The 15,583-nt window shown below is 30.9% G+C and overlaps 2 protein-coding genes across 2 annotated transcripts; both read left to right on the top strand.

The window, feature by feature from the left end:
• Positions 1-4,780: 4,780 nt before the first annotated feature.
• Positions 4,781-8,057, top strand: LOC110673639 (sodium/calcium exchanger NCL2). Its single transcript, XM_021836773.2, has 9 exons — positions 4,781-5,294; positions 5,398-5,625; positions 5,709-5,881; positions 6,006-6,151; positions 6,237-6,504; positions 6,741-6,883; positions 7,020-7,257; positions 7,364-7,627; positions 7,722-8,057. The coding sequence occupies exons 1-9, from the start codon at positions 4,901-4,903 to the stop codon at positions 7,968-7,970; spliced, it is 2,103 nt and encodes a 700-aa protein (XP_021692465.2). The 5' UTR covers positions 4,781-4,900; the 3' UTR covers positions 7,971-8,057.
• A 3,640-nt stretch (positions 8,058-11,697) lies between these two features.
• Positions 11,698-15,573, top strand: LOC110673601 (sodium/calcium exchanger NCL2). Its single transcript, XM_058141046.1, has 9 exons — positions 11,698-12,130; positions 12,234-12,455; positions 12,568-12,740; positions 13,360-13,505; positions 13,636-13,903; positions 14,117-14,259; positions 14,371-14,608; positions 14,753-15,016; positions 15,137-15,573. Exons 1-9 carry the CDS (start codon positions 11,737-11,739, stop codon positions 15,383-15,385), a joined length of 2,097 nt encoding a protein of 698 aa, XP_057997029.1. The 5' UTR covers positions 11,698-11,736; the 3' UTR covers positions 15,386-15,573.
• Positions 15,574-15,583: the final 10 nt, after the last annotated feature.

Raw genomic sequence — 15,583 nt, 5'->3', positions numbered from 1 at the left:
AGCCGGTTCTATCCTCGCCAATTAACTACTTCATTTATAGACTTTTTTTAAGTACACAGCACAATAATTTCCCTTCTAAATTAACCATGAAAATATTGATGTTCGTTCACAAGCACTATTAAATTACTCTCTTTTAAATCAATATTTATTATTATTATTATTATTACTCCATCATGTAATAGGATGTGTACAGAATTTTATTTTTCTTTAGATCATTTTAGATTATAAATTAATTTGAATTAGTATAGCTATGTATAAAATGTTTTTGAATTAAATTCTGATTAATTTGTGAATTATGAATTTTTTGAGGTAAAAAAATTTAAATTTTTAGAATAAAACTTGGATTGGTTGGATTAATGTTTGGACTTATCATATAAATCAAGGACTATACTTCTAATTGAATTATTAATTTTATGAATAATTCATATTCATATCTTTATAAATGTCATTCCAATTAAAATGGATTAATTAAAATAAATTACAAAAAAATTCAAATCGAATTGATAAATTAGATATATTTAATTTAGTATATCAATATCATGAATTTTTTAAAATTTTTTTTTTATCTTTGATACTGATAATTTATTTAAAAGAAAAAAAATCATCAGAATTTGAATCTTTCAATTTTCTGTATTATGGGAAGTTAGATATTAATCAGAGAGGTAAGGAGATGAGGAAGCTGATGGCCATACCTACCATTGCATAATAATTGTCTTATTATATCCTAATTACTTTTATGAGGTAAATTAATAAGGAATTTATACATTATATATAGGGGAGGCCACAGTCCAATTTTGAATTGGAAACGAAGTGAAATTGATTCGATCAAAATCAAACCAAAACTGGTCAAAACAGGAACCGGTTTCGAACCGGACCGAAACTGTCCTTCTGCAGTTTGATTTAGATTCATATTTTTTAGAAACCGTGAACCGGTGGTTCCGAACCGGATTGAACCGATAGTTTCAAACCAGACTAAATCAGCGATTTAAATACAAAAAAATTTAATAAATATCTCACTCTGCTCCTAGTTCATTTATATATATCATTAATTCTCTACATAGTTATTTCTACATTCTTTTTAATTCTTAATACTTTTTCAATTTCTCTCAAATTCTCTAAATAATTATTTTCTATACTCTTTTTAATTATCAGTACTCTTTCAATTTTTCTACTTTATTATTTTATATACTCACAGAAATTTTTAATACTATCTGAATTACTTTATTGTTATTTTATATCCTCAATAAAATTTATAATACCCTCTATTTTAATTTTTTTTCTCTTTTATACTTTTTTAATTATCAATTATCATATAATTTTTTTAAAAAAAGGCAAGCAATAGAATTAGAAATTTTGATTCCTCTAAATCCTAAAGGAATACATAGGTAAAATTAAGTTCATACACTTTTTGCTAATTTCTTTAAAAAAAATTATTTTTATCTTTAGCTTTTTAATCAAGTTCAAGTCTTTAATTATTAATTTTTTCTTAAAGATAAATTATTTTTATTCTCCTTTTTCTTATTTTATTTTGATTGAAATATTTCTAAGAAAAATTAAAAATATTTTTACAAATATAACTTAAATTCTGAATCAATAAAATTTTTTTCTAATTTTTTTTATCTAAGTCACTCTTAAACAGCCCTTAAATCGCTCCCAAACCATCTTGAATCGTCTTTTTTTGAATCACCCTTCAAATCGTTTTAAACCGAGGCTAGAACCAAAATCGGCGATTCAGAAATCGTCTTTCAAACTGTCCCCTAACAGTTAGGTTCAGGTTCATGATTTCATTGAATCTAAATCGGTGGTTTCTAAACCGTCACCACCCCTACACAAGTAAGCTCTATAAAACTATAACTATTCAAACGATAAACATTTCTCTTTTAAATTTTAATAATTATATTTATTTATATATATTAATATATTTTATTAACTTGTTAATAATTATATTTATTTATATATATTAATATTTTTATTAACTTGTCATGAGATCATCTATTTACTCTACAGCATAATTTTTTCCTTTCAAAGACAAACAAATGTCGGTGTCACGCGTTGATCATTCAAGATATGTGAGCGGCCACTTTAATGTAAGTACATTTTTTAGGTTGTTTGTCTTTGGCAGATCTTTTCAATAGAGAGAGCTTCCTTCGATCTGCGATGTGGTTATGATGGCTGGAGCAGCGCCACTGTTAAAGTCTCCGCCATCTTTTTGGAGGGTCTTCACCGGTGCAAAGCCACAGCATAGACATAGTGAGTAATTGCCTACTTTAAATTTTGAAACTAAAATGGAAATCTAACTATTTATTTATACTTTTGTCCTCCATAATAACCAATCAATACCCATATTTGAATTCTGTTTTTAGTAAATATAGTAACTTAAAAAGCTAAATTTATCTTTACCCTCGCCAATTCATATCGTAAAGAAGAGTAGTGGTGGGACTCAAATAGAAAAAAGTTTCTTTATTCTTCGATTACTAACAAAAATGAAGAAAATGATGGGACCTTTAAAATTATAATGACAAAGCTTTTTTTAATGTAGTTGTTATAGATTTGCAGCTTCAGGAGCTTAATAATCGTTTCAATTAAGTGAATACAGAGTTAATTTTATATCTTAGTCCGTGTTGTGACAAATCACACCTACACAAAATAAAGAACATAAAATTTAACGTAGTTTGGCATAAACTTACTCCACTAAACAAATTCACTGTAAAGAAAAAATAATTACAACCACTAATTATTTTTCTCACCCTCAAAATCACTTAAACAAAATTCACAGAATTCAACACACCTCTCCACTTTGTGAGCTCTCTGCAATACATTTCATATAATGGTTAACCAACTATTCATATATATATGCCACTAAAACCTAGTCCTTTTAGGACTCTAATTATTAAATTTCATAATTTAAATTTTACTAAATTTCATAAACTAATTATACTTCCTAAATTAATTATACTTCTTAATTCCAGTTAGACTTGGACTTTAATAGTCCGAATAATTCCTTTTTCATCTTTTGATAAGGAAAAATTATTGTGCTTTGCTCAATTTTACCTGATTGAATTTTCTATAGTACAACTTGTTGCTCTTGACAATCAATTGGAGACATGTATTCTTAATATAAAGTCCAATGTTGAGTTTTTAAATTTGACAGGATTAGTAATCTTGCTGAAAAAAAGATGAAGACAAAAAAAAATGTGTTATATCCTTTAATTTATAGGCTTGTAATATTGGCCTTAATTATACTTGTTGCAACGAGAGCATTTTCTACTATGAAGATTGTGAAAAATCGATTGCGCAATTGAATGGGAGATCAGTGGATGTCTGATTGTTTAATTACATATATCGCGAAAGAAATTTTTAACTCCATTGACAATGAAGTGATCATGCAACGATATCAAAACATGAAAACTCACAGAGAGCAATTACTACTTAGAAATCTATGTATTGATGTAATACATAATTGACATTTCTGAGTAATGTTATGGCTTGATTATATCATTTTAGGATATTAAAATATACTATTTTTCTATTAGTTTATTTTGAATAGAATATTATTATTACTATTTTAATTTTATCTTTTAAAGCATTATCTTTATAAATTTTGATAGAATTTATTTTTTCTCCTTTGTCCACCTTCAATAAAAAATCTAGCTTCGTCACTGGTCTTTACATGTTTGGTTGTGGGTAACCCTGCATTATTGAGCTTGTCTTAGATCTGTTTGGCATTGAAAAATAATTTATCTAGAAAAGCAGTTTGAGTATTCAAACTAAATATCAATGTCTATTTGATATTAAATTTGAAAGATTAAAATTATTTTTTTGAATAAAAATATTATTTTAAATTTCATTTAAAAAAAAATTTAAAATAATTATTTTATTATTTTAATATTTTTATAATTAAAATTAATTAAATTTAATTTTAAATTATTTTTTAATTTTTTATAAATTATTTTTTAATATTCTTTAACTAATACATTTAAAAAATATCACACAGACTCTTAATTCGTGGGATCTGCCCACCCCCTCTCTGTCTGAATGTTTAACCCTGAAGTCTAGCACCTGGCTGAGTTGATGTAAGGTGGTCGCTTTTGGTAGCGGGTGACTACGGAAGCTATTGCTTTTGTCAGCCCTCCAGTCTTGCTCCAGATCTAGCACCTACAAGAACGACGGCTTTGAAGGGTTTCCTAGATATTTGTTCTCAGGTCTCTAGAGTTTTGTCAAGCTTATATTATTTTTTTAACGGGGCTTTTTGTATTTTATTGTGCATTGTTAATTCAATGCTATAATTGGAAAAAAAAAAAAACCACTGAAGTAATTATGCGAGAATATGTAATTACAGGCAAGCAGTTAATATTAAAAATGGTTAAATAATTATTTTATTTTAAATTCATTATTAAATAATTATTTTTAGAGATTAATATTATTAGGAAGACTGATTTGTGGGTTCTGTGAAGTCTTATTCCTACCATCACATATTATTATTTTTTTAATATAATTAATTTTTATTGAGACTCAAATTTAAAATTTCATAATTTTAAAAGTAACTTCACTATTGATAAATTAAAATTCATGGATATATATGTTAAATTTTCCATTTATTGATTTCTTGTCTTGACTTTTGGCATATCTTAGCTTTTTTTTTGTTCTGTTTAATTTTGTTTTGAATTAATGTTAATTTTGTTAAAAAAAATACACATATTTATTATTTAATAGAGATTTATTAGTTAATCCTCCTTTATATGTAGAATGGAGACTTCTAGAGTTGGTCTCTCCTTAAAATAAAAATATTTAAAATACGACTAGCCGTCGGTGGTGTTGTATATTTATATTTTGGGCTGCCTCCAGAGGTACAGCTACATGACCCAAACAAAGGCATCTTGGCAATTGTTTTGTAGCATCAATGGTAGTGCCCCTTCCTTCTCTGCAGGTGCAGGCTATTCTCATCCTGCTTGTGGTAGGAAATGCGCAAGGTCTCCGGGGAATTAGATTAAGCTCTGAGGAACTGGTGTCTGCTAGAGTAGTCCGTCACCTTGATTTTAACTCTTCAAATCCAAGTTCCAACGCCCTGAATTCTACAAAACATACATGTACTCACCCCTATGGCTTCTTGCCATGCGCTTCCAATATTCCAGGCTTCATCTTCCAAATCGTAGTCCTTGAATATCTGCTGCTTGTGGGTGACAAAATCTTAACAAAGGGTAGACAGCAACTCTTCAGTATCCTCGGTGTCGGTATCTATGGTGCCACTGTATTTCGCATCCTTACAGTGCTACCCACTATCGTGCTAGTTCTTGGTACAAATACATACAAATATCGATTCTTATCAGTTTTTCTAGTTAAGCCTCAGTAAACAGCAGCAGCTTCAATTCCATAACATTTTTTTTTTCTTGCTTCCAGCATCTGGGCTTGCTCAGAACAAAGATGCTGCTCAAGCTAGAATCGAGAACGGAGCTGGTACTCTTGCTGGATCTACTGTTTTTTACTTGACATTACAGTGGGGAATTTGCGTCATTCTTGGCAGAACTAAAATAACCAAGGAATTGTCACCTCCTCAGCAAGAATCATCAAATGCCTCGACTCCTGCAGGGTGTTTGCGGGTTAAACGGCGATTATCAGTATTAAAAGGTTAATTAACTTGCCAATTTCGCTTTCCTAAGTGTGATATTATCTTAATTATTATTCTGTGGTAACACTTGGTTTTTTCACAGAATATGGGGTAAAGACGGACAAGGAGACGAGATACGCAGCAGGGATAATGCTTCTGTCACTAATTCCATTTATAATTGTGGAAGTAGCTAGTAACTTCAAGTCACGGCCATGGAGCCTCATAGTGACTCTCACAGTATCTGTCGCAGCATTAGTTTCATACTTGGGTTATCAGGTATATATGAGCATTCTACAATTCAGGAATTCACAGTTAGTGGGGGATGAATTTTTCTCTGTTGTGGTCATTGGTCAATTGTTTACAAGTGATATGTCTTTTTTTGGTCTATGCTCACATCCAGTCGCGTAATAAATGGATCCAAGAAAGAAGTTTAGAATATTCAAGGGATCAGCTTCTGCTGGCTGGATTCTTGGATCATTTGCAAAATTTTGCTAAAAGAACTCTTGTCAATGACGAAGGAAATGTCGACGCTTCTTGCATTAAAAGGTCATTACCCATTAACTAGCTTCTTTTTTTCTTTAATCTTTATAATTTCCTCTGTAATTGAATTGTTTCCCAAATTCATAAACAGGACATTCCGTAAGATTGATAAAGATAATGATGATCACATATCAAAAGATGAACTCAGAGAATTCTTAGCAAACAAGAAATCTGGGCATCTGGCTGTTGATGAAGAATTTGCAATTAAACAACTAATGAAACACTTCGACCAGGACAGTAATCATTTGATTACTGTGGATGAGTTTCTGGGTGGGTGTGAAAGATTTGTCCGTAATGCCAAGGAAATGGTTGCTGATAAAACTGACAGCTCAAAACAATATTTCCCAGGGATACATCGAGTGAGCAACCTCCTTACCCTTTTCCTTTTTTCTTATATATATATATATATATATATATCTCAATTAATTTAGAAATGTGAAATTTTTATCTTTTATTTCTCCTATGAATTAAGTTTCCCACATGGCCACATGACTACAGAGTTTTTGAAATTTATTTAATTCCAAAGTGCAAGTGACTTCCACCACTCTAGCATCTTAAAAAATTCTGTTCTAAATTTGGAAAAAAAAAAATGCAGATGGTTCAACCATGGATTAATAAAAGCAAGAGAAAATTACTCGAAATTGAGGAGCAAGTGTCAAAAATTTTAAACACTGCCCAGAACGAACAACTTGCTTGCCTTCTCACTGATGGAAAACCTGATGAAGAGAAGATACGAAGGTTATCTCTACTTAATTTATCTCTAACTTCTTATTTTCTTTTTATGCTATTCCCCTAATCTTTTCTTGAACTGCACAAAAATTGTTCTGGGTTCTGCTTGATTTCTTTATTTTAATCAATGACTGTACCTGTACAGTCTCTTTGTGGAGTTTGACAAAGATGGTGACAAAAAGATGACAGTTCAAGAACTAAGAGAAATGATTGAGAGCAAATTCAGAAGTGTAAAATTGGATCATGATGATCTGGAGAAAAAAATGATGAAAGTTTTTGACATGGACAAGGACAATGTGCTGCATGAGGAAGAATTTTTGGTTGGATTCAAGAAAAGGCTATCCGATGGTACTACCTCTCAATTCTTCAATGAATGCATAGAGGTAATTAAGCATTAAAAATTGAATGCCAATACAAGGGTATGATGCATATAATTTTATTATTTAGCAGATGGAATTACAGAATATTTGCCTAATTATGATTTTGCAGAAAGAGAAAAGCAGTATCAAAAAAATGTCAAAGCGTTCACTGATGAAAGCTTTACTTGGAGTTGGTCTTGGAACTGCAATTGTGTCTTCCCTTGGAATGCCTCTGGTGAATAATACCCAACTCTTATCAGAACGCTTAGGCATACCTTCTTTCTTCATTTCATTTGTGGTGCTTCCTTTCGCTGTAAATTTCAAAACCGCAATGGCAACAATCTACCCTGCAAGTCAAAAGAAGGAAGGAGCATGTTCAATAATGTTTTCAGAGGTTCATCCCCTCGCTTTAGTCTTTTGTTTCTCATCTCATGAATGTGCATAGGAAAATTTAATTGAAGGATTTTCATTAATTCCATGTATTGCAGATTTATGGAGCAGTATTCATGAACAATATTCTAGGCCTATTGACCCTTGTAGCACTTATTTGGGCAAGAGGGTTTTCATGGGATTTTTCAGCTGAAGTCCTAGTGCTAATGGTGGTTAGTGCTATAATAGGAGTAATGGGCTATTGGCACGACACATACCCATTTTGGACTTTTATCTTGGCATTTTCTTTTTACCCATTATCTCTGGTGCTGTTCTATGTAATTCGTTTTCTTGTAGGCTGGAAATAAGGCTTGAAAGAAATCTGACCCTATGTATAATTGCGTGTTATTGTGTTCTTCAAATGTGTTGTATTATCTATGTTGATTTACTTTTTCTATTCTTTCGCAGTTTTTGAGACTCTTAACACTATTAATTGATTGCGTTCGTTTCACGTATCATTAGTGGTTTAGGAACCTCAATACTCCTCAAACCAGAATCCTCTCGAGCATGATGTTATGATATCACGGAAACCACTTGGCTATCCGATGAGTGCCAAGTATGGATGAGTATATATCATTCATAACACATAATAATTCATTATTAATTAAATATAAAAGATTCAAAATATTTAACACATTCATTTTGATGCAATACTTTTAATATTTAATAAAATTAATAAGCGATTTATTTTTATAAAAAAATAAAAAAAAATTACTATTTAATTTTTTATAAAATAATAAAATTGATTAATTAATTATTATATTTTTATTTTATTTACTTTTAAATTTCATAAAAGTATAATTATATATAATTTTTATTTTATCTTCTCTTTTTTATTTATTATTTTAGTGGTTGCTGATGAATTTTTTACTTGTAATTATTATTATTATTATTTATTTTACATTTTTCTAATTATTACATTCATATCATTTTGAAATGAATTTATCGTATTAACTAAGGTATGTTATTATTAATAAATTTTAAATTTTTTACCTTTTTTGTGATGATCTATATTTTGAAATTATTGAATATAATATTTTTTTTTTTTGGAGGAATTGACCGCAATATGTAAATTTTCTTTTTAATAAAAAAATAAAATTTGATGATTATCGTAAAAACATTGTAGAGTTAAATATGATAGATGACCATCGAATAAAATATGTTTTTTAGGTGTAGACGTTTTATTAATAGAATCAGATATTTTAAATTAAAATAATTATATAATTATTTTATATAAATAATTTATTAAAATAAAAACATATAAGACCTCAAAATTTTATAATTTTGAAAATAAAAACTTAAATTTTATTTTTTTTTAATTCCCAGTTAGAATTTTTATTAAATAAGCTGAGCAGAGAAAAGTGGGTCGATAATTAATAATTCATTCCAATTCATTAGTTTATTGTCTATTGTTGTCATTCTTCATGCAGTAACATGACAGATGGGACTAATGATATTTTCCCCTATCACGAGTCCAAAAGTGATAAGCCTTGGGCTCGTTTTGTCGAAACTAGTTTAGCACAAATATATACATTCATGCCCCTAAATTATGTACTTTTAATGGCTAGCTTTATCAGAACCCAAAAGCACTATGACCCTCCCCCAAATAAAGAAAATCCTTTCTAACCCCACTTTCCAAATCTTTGTTTCTTTCCTTCTTTTAAAAGATATATATATTTTTTTCAATTAAATATGTTTTTTTTATCACTAGTTTAATGAAAAATTCATGTAGCTAAAGTGGATCATTAATTCCACCAACATGATTATATATATTTTTTATAAGCAGCAGCCATTATTGAATCCGACATTTCTTTAACCTGTGACCTCAAATCATTCAAGACATCTTTCATTTGTCGTTTTCTTCTCCCTTGAATTTTCTAAATAAATAGATCAATCTCCATCACCTTTTCTTTACACCTGTATATAGGGCCATCTATCTCTTTCTCATTTATTGTTTTCGTAGCTGATTGCTTTGTTCAAGTAGTGGCTTCATGCGTTGCACTTCTTTTCTTGTGTTGGCAAATCTGTCTGATTATCCTTGTGCCTCCTGCCCCATCTAACTTTAACTAAAATTTTAGCTTCAAAATTTGTCAAGTTATTAATAAAATATAAAGTTTCTCTGGTTTTTCTTCTGTTCTCTGCGCTCTAGGCATTTTTCAATGCCGATCTTGCGATTTCTCTCGCCCTTACTGGGCAGGGGGAGCTTCTCTGTCTGGCCGGTAATGGGTTGACTCTCCCCACAGCCAGATGGATGTAATTAATATTTTGTTGAATGCTACTGTGATAGATCCAAACTTCATTGGAGAGAGTCTTTTCATGGGATTTGAGTTTATAGTGTTTGGTGTTATTGTTTGCTGGGTTTTCTTTGCATGCAGATTCTAAATCCTAGGTTGAGGCATGAAGGTTACTCGGTTGGTTTTTGAAAGATTAAGCCTCTTGAGACTAATGGATTGATATTTTTAGGGGCAACGTACCTCTTGGGGACGCTACCAGTGCTATCTATAGGCACCCAGTCCTTCAACGGCTTAGAGGAGCTCTACCCGTTGTCCATTGGTCCTCCTAGGTTTCATTTGTCAGTTCATCAACTCAGTTTGGAGATCAATTAGTTTTTGTTTCTAGGCCTTTTTGATTTGCTCAACTTTATGGAGAGTTTCTTTTCTGTAAGGGATCTTAGTCAATAGGCGATAGCCGTCTAGATCCCTCTGAAACTACATGGATTTCTTGTATTCTCTCCCGTTAAGGCTGCTAGGGTGATGGGTGGTGGAAGGCGGCGATTCTTCTCTACTTTCTCTTCCCTACCTGTTTCCTTCTCAACGGGTCGGAGTTGTCCAAAACCTAGTGTTCTTGGTTTTGGGCCTTTGGCTTTGTTTTTCCTAATCTTATTTGAGCTGGCTAATTGAGCCTTTTTAGTTCAAAGTAGTTTAAACTTGTGTGAGCCTTGGGTCCAGCTTCTAATCTTATGCTGTATTTTCAAGATCTTTAGTCGATCCTTCCTTTGTACTGGGTATAGGCCCTTATTCCTGCAATGAAATTTTATATATCTATAGAAAAAAAAAAAAAAAAAAAAACTTGAACAGAGCCTTCTAGGTTTGGTTCAATCAGTTCAGTAATCAGATCTAATTAAAATTAATATTAACATAGTTAGATTTATGACCCATAATATTAGTTGATTTAGAAGATAATTTCCTAATAGTTTAAGTGGAAAAAAATATTCTTCAATATGATGAAGGTAGAATTTCTATTTTAATATTATTTTTAAATTGAGTGTAATTTTTAATCAGATTAGGATTGAAGGAATTAACACTATAAATAAAAGTAAGGTGAAAATGTTATTTGGTTTTGTCCATTAAAGAGAGTGATTTCGCCTATTGAGAGTGGCTTTTGCCATGAAGAGTGGCCTTTGCTTATTGATGAGGGGCTTTGCCCATTATAGTCATGGAGGAAAAGAGACTTCAGCTTAAGGTGGAAAAAAAATATAAAATTTAAGAGAAAATAATTCTTATCCATTGATAAGAAGGCTCTTGTTATGTAGTTGAAGACATCTTTGTGGTATAGTAGTTAAAATGATAAATATATTAGGTTATGTCTAGAGGAAACTGAGAGAATCAACTAATGTATTTACTATGAACAGTTATGTAGTGTAAGTTATTTTTGTGTAATTGAGTTGATAAGTAGTATAATTTGAGTTAATAATAATGATTTATTATTGATGATAGTGAAATATGGCTTGCCTGTGATATAGTCTTATAACCATGTAAATATTATTATTTTGTGTATTTACTTTATTTCTTTATAGTTTATACACTTTCGTAATACACAAACATAATATAAATCCATTTTATATTACTATAATATTAGAAAAATGAATTGTTTTCTTTTTTCAAAATTTTTAAAGCTTTTTTTTTAACGTTTTACCAAGTAATTATTGTTTAGCTTATATTATTAATTAGGGAATTAATCTACCTAAATTATTAGTGAAATTGACTGGAAGATGTAATTCTTGATAAACATCAATATAAATCATTACTCCCAGGCAGATGAAATTAATCATCTTGGCTTTTATCACTGTCATCAATGGCACGACTTGAATTCTTGCTTTCTATTGCCCTTCTTCTGCTTGTGCTTGGAAATGTGCAAAGTCGGAGCTTAAGATTAATAAGCTCCAAGGAATTGGTGTCAGGCACAACAATAATCGTCGATCACCTTGATTTCAACTCTTCTGTTCTAACATCAAAAGGCCTGAATTCCACAAGAGATGAATGTGTGCACCACTATGGCTTCCTGCCATGCGCCACCAATATTCCAGGTTTCGTCTTCCAGATTGCAGTTCTTGAATACTTGTTACTTGTGGGTGACAAGATTTTAACAAAGGGTAGACAGCAAATCTTCAGTATTCTTGGCGTCGGTATCTATGGTGCTACTTTGTTTCGCATCCTCGAAGTTCTGCCTACAATTGTGCTAGTTCTTGGTAATTAATTAATTAATTAATTAACAGTATGTGCATGGCTCAGTTATATTATAATAAGTAACAGCTTCTTTACATCAGGATGTTTGTTTTCTTGAACTTTTAGCTTCTGGAGTTGCCCAGAACAAAAAGGCTGCACAAGCTAGAGTTGAAAATGGAGTTGGTTCGCTAGCTGGATCTACTATTTTTTGGTTGACATTACAGTGGGGAATTTGTGTTCTTCTTGGAAGAACTAAAATAACCAAGGAGTCCTCACTTCCTCATCAGCAGAAATCATCAACTTCTGCAGGGTTTTTGCTGGTTAAACAGCGATTATCAATATTAAAGGGTTGATTAATTTGAGAAATTTTCCCTTTTCTTATCATATTAATTAATTCGTTATTAGCTATAGTGACCTGGACTACTCTGAGCTAACACTTTCCGTACATGCATGCTCGCAGAAGACTGTGTAGAGACCGACAGGAAGACAAGTCTTACAGCAGGGTTAATGCTTCTTTCACTGATTCCATTTATAATGGTGGAAGTAGTTACTACCTTCAAATCGCATCCGTGGGGCCACATAACTACAATTACAGTTTCTGGGGCAGTACTTGTCTCATACTTTATCTTTCAGGTATTCTCTAGCAATTATATACTGTATGTGTTGGGATTATAAATCCTGGGAAAGTAGAAACATAAAGAAGTAAATATAAGTAATTAAATTATAATATAATTTGATTAATTATATAAGTTTGAATTAAAATGAATTAAATTGTAATTAAATTAATATTTTCTTTAAATTTAACAATATATATACATAATAATTTGAAAGAGGAAAATGTTTTGGTACTTGTTAGAATTTTATTTGCGCTAATCTTAACAATTTTTATTAATTAAAATTTATAATCAAGCTGCATGGACAAATTTTCAATAACTATCGTTATTCTATTTAGAGACGCTAATATTATGTTTAGCGACGTTATTTAATTTGATATACTGTCGTCGCCAAAAGTATAAAAAGCTTTTAGCGACGCCAACTTTCGCTGATTATTTTGTGTAGCAACGCCGTTTATTTTCCCTCTCTTCCGTCATTGTATAGAAGTCAAATTTCTTTTCTAGCATTTAGTATAAGCCAAGATATTAGCAAAAATTAAAAATTAAAAACAAATACAATTATGAGATTGCAAATCAATTGTGATCGTACTAATTGAATATTTTATTAATTTGCAACAACTTGTCAACTATTATCAAAGTCCCGTCATCAATGGATTCAAGAAAGAAGCTTGGAGTTCTCCAGGAATCAGCTTCTACTGGCTGGATTTCTAAATCATTTACAGAAGTATGCAAAAAAGAGGCTTGTTAACGACGAAGGAAAACTTGATGTTTCTTGCATCAAGAGGTCTTCTTCAGCTTCCCGAGCTCTTTACAAATTTCATTAGTTCTTGTAAATTATAGACATTTTAATTTTTACATATATTTCTTCCATCTCAAATTCTTTATTTTTTCTTTTTCTCAAAATTCATTAATAGGACATTTCATACTATCGATAAAAATGAGGATAATTGCATATCAGAAGCTGAACTCAAAGATTTCGTAACAAACATGAAATCTGGGGATCTGCAACTTGATGAAGAATTTGCAAATACAGAATTGATGAAGCATTTCGACCAGGACAGTGATTCTTTCATTACAATGGATGAGTTTATGGGTGGATGTCAAAGGTTTATCTCTGAAGCTAAGCAGATGGTTGCTGATAAGAATGCCTGCTCAAGAAAATATTTACCAGAGTTGCATAAAGTAAGCAATCTCAGACTTTTTTCACCAAAATTTTTTTTATAAAATAATGTGCGATCCTCTGACTTCAGATTTGTGTAGTCAAAATGCCATATTAGCATAAAGTTGTGGTATTTGTTAATAGCATTTCTTGTTTCAAAGAAAGTGTCATGAATTGGACACTGATTAATCTTCCAGCTATTACTCAAAGCATACAAACTCAATAAATCTACGCAGATAGTTCAACCATGGATCGAGAAGAAAAAGAATAAATTAGCCGAGATTGAGAAGCAACTGTCTGAAATCTTATGCACAATCCAAGACCAACAACTTGATTTCCTTCTCACCGATGGAAAACCCGATGAAGCTAAGATACGAAGGTTAATTATCTACTTTATCACACAATTTTCATTTTTTTTACTTATGGTTTTCCTTCTGATCTTTCTATGCCTTCTAAATTGAAATTACTTTTGTTTGATTTTCTTGTGCAGCCTCTTTGAGGAGTTTGACAAAGATGGAAATAGAAAAATGTCAGTTGGTGAGCTAAAAGGAATGATTACTAGCAAATTTGAAAGTGTAAAATTGGATCATGATGATGTGGTCATGAAAATGATGAAAGCTTTTGACATAAATAAGGATGATATGCTTCATGAGAAAGAATTTTTGGATGGATTCAAGAAAAGGCTATCCGATAGTACCAACTCCAAATTAATTGAAAAATACAGAGAGGTAAGCTTTGAGAATGAAGGGCAACTCTTCTTCTAAAAAAAATTTATATATCTAGTGATTGAATAGTATAGAGATTGTGTGTAATATTGGATCATGCAATATGATTATGTTAATTAATAGAAATTGTTACATATTATTTTGCAGAAAAAGAAAAGAAGTATAAGGAAGAAGTCATTACATGCTCTGATTAAACCACTACTTAGATTAGCTGTTGGAGTTGCAATTGTGTCTTCCCTTGGATTACCTCTGATAAATAACACTCAACTCTTATCAGAACACATGGGCATACCTTCTTTCTTCATTTCATTTACAGTACTTCCTTTAGCTGCAAACTTTAGAACAACAATGGCCACGGTATTTCCTGCAAGTCAGAAGAAGGAAGAAGCATCTTCATTAACGTTTTCAGCGGTTAATAACTAGCCTCTCCCCCCTCCCTTCTTTTCTTTCATCACTCACACACACAATCCAATATACAATAATTACAATAGATTTTTCATTTAGGGATTTTAATTTGATATGTGTGCGCAGATATATGGAGCCGTATTCATGAACAACATCCTTGGCCTATTGGGTTTTCTAGGACTCATTTGGGCAAGAGGCTTCGTGTGGGAGTATTCAGCTGAAGTCCTAGTAGTCCTCATTGTTACTGCTATAGTAGGTTTACTTGCCTTTTTGCGCACCACGTACCCACTCTGGACTTGCTTCCTAGCTTTTTCTCTCTATCCTCTGTCTCTCGTGGTGTTTTATGTAATTCGTTATCTTTGGGGCTGGGAATAGGTCTAGCTAGCTAGAGTAATAATAATAATAATAATAATAATAATAATAATAATAATAATAATATTGAGAAGAGAAATGTGTAGTGCTTATGTATAATATAAAGTTCATCTTTTTAAATCTTCTAAGTTGATATGCTTGTAATTGTATATTATTTTTACTCTTATAAAAAAAATATTATAATGCTTTTACATTTCATTA

This window comes from Hevea brasiliensis, chromosome 18 (assembly GCF_030052815.1).
Source record: "Hevea brasiliensis isolate MT/VB/25A 57/8 chromosome 18, ASM3005281v1, whole genome shotgun sequence".
In the NCBI taxonomy this organism is placed as follows: Eukaryota; Viridiplantae; Streptophyta; class Magnoliopsida; order Malpighiales; family Euphorbiaceae; genus Hevea; species Hevea brasiliensis.
Note: the sequence above shows the minus strand (reverse complement) of the source record. Positions and strands in the feature narration are given on the sequence as shown.

What these genes read in the sequence shown, in the direction of transcription:
- LOC110673601 (XM_058141046.1), top strand. Translation starts at nt 11,737, where the DNA reads ATGGCACGACTTGAATTCTTGCTTTCTATTGCCCTTCTTCTGCTTGTG. An exon ending in ATTTACCAGAGTTGCATAAA is followed by an intron (nt 13,904 to 14,116) that starts GTAAGCAATCTC and finishes AAATCTACGCAG; the next exon opens with ATAGTTCAACCATGGATCGA. An exon ending in GATGAAGCTAAGATACGAAG is followed by an intron (nt 14,260 to 14,370) that starts GTTAATTATCTA and finishes TTTCTTGTGCAG; the next exon opens with CCTCTTTGAGGAGTTTGACA.
- LOC110673639 (XM_021836773.2), top strand. Translation starts at nt 4,901, where the DNA reads ATGGTAGTGCCCCTTCCTTCTCTGCAGGTGCAGGCTATTCTCATCCTG. An exon ending in TCTTCAATGAATGCATAGAG is followed by an intron (nt 7,258 to 7,363) that starts GTAATTAAGCAT and finishes ATGATTTTGCAG; the next exon opens with AAAGAGAAAAGCAGTATCAA. An exon ending in GTTCAATAATGTTTTCAGAG is followed by an intron (nt 7,628 to 7,721) that starts GTTCATCCCCTC and finishes CATGTATTGCAG; the next exon opens with ATTTATGGAGCAGTATTCAT.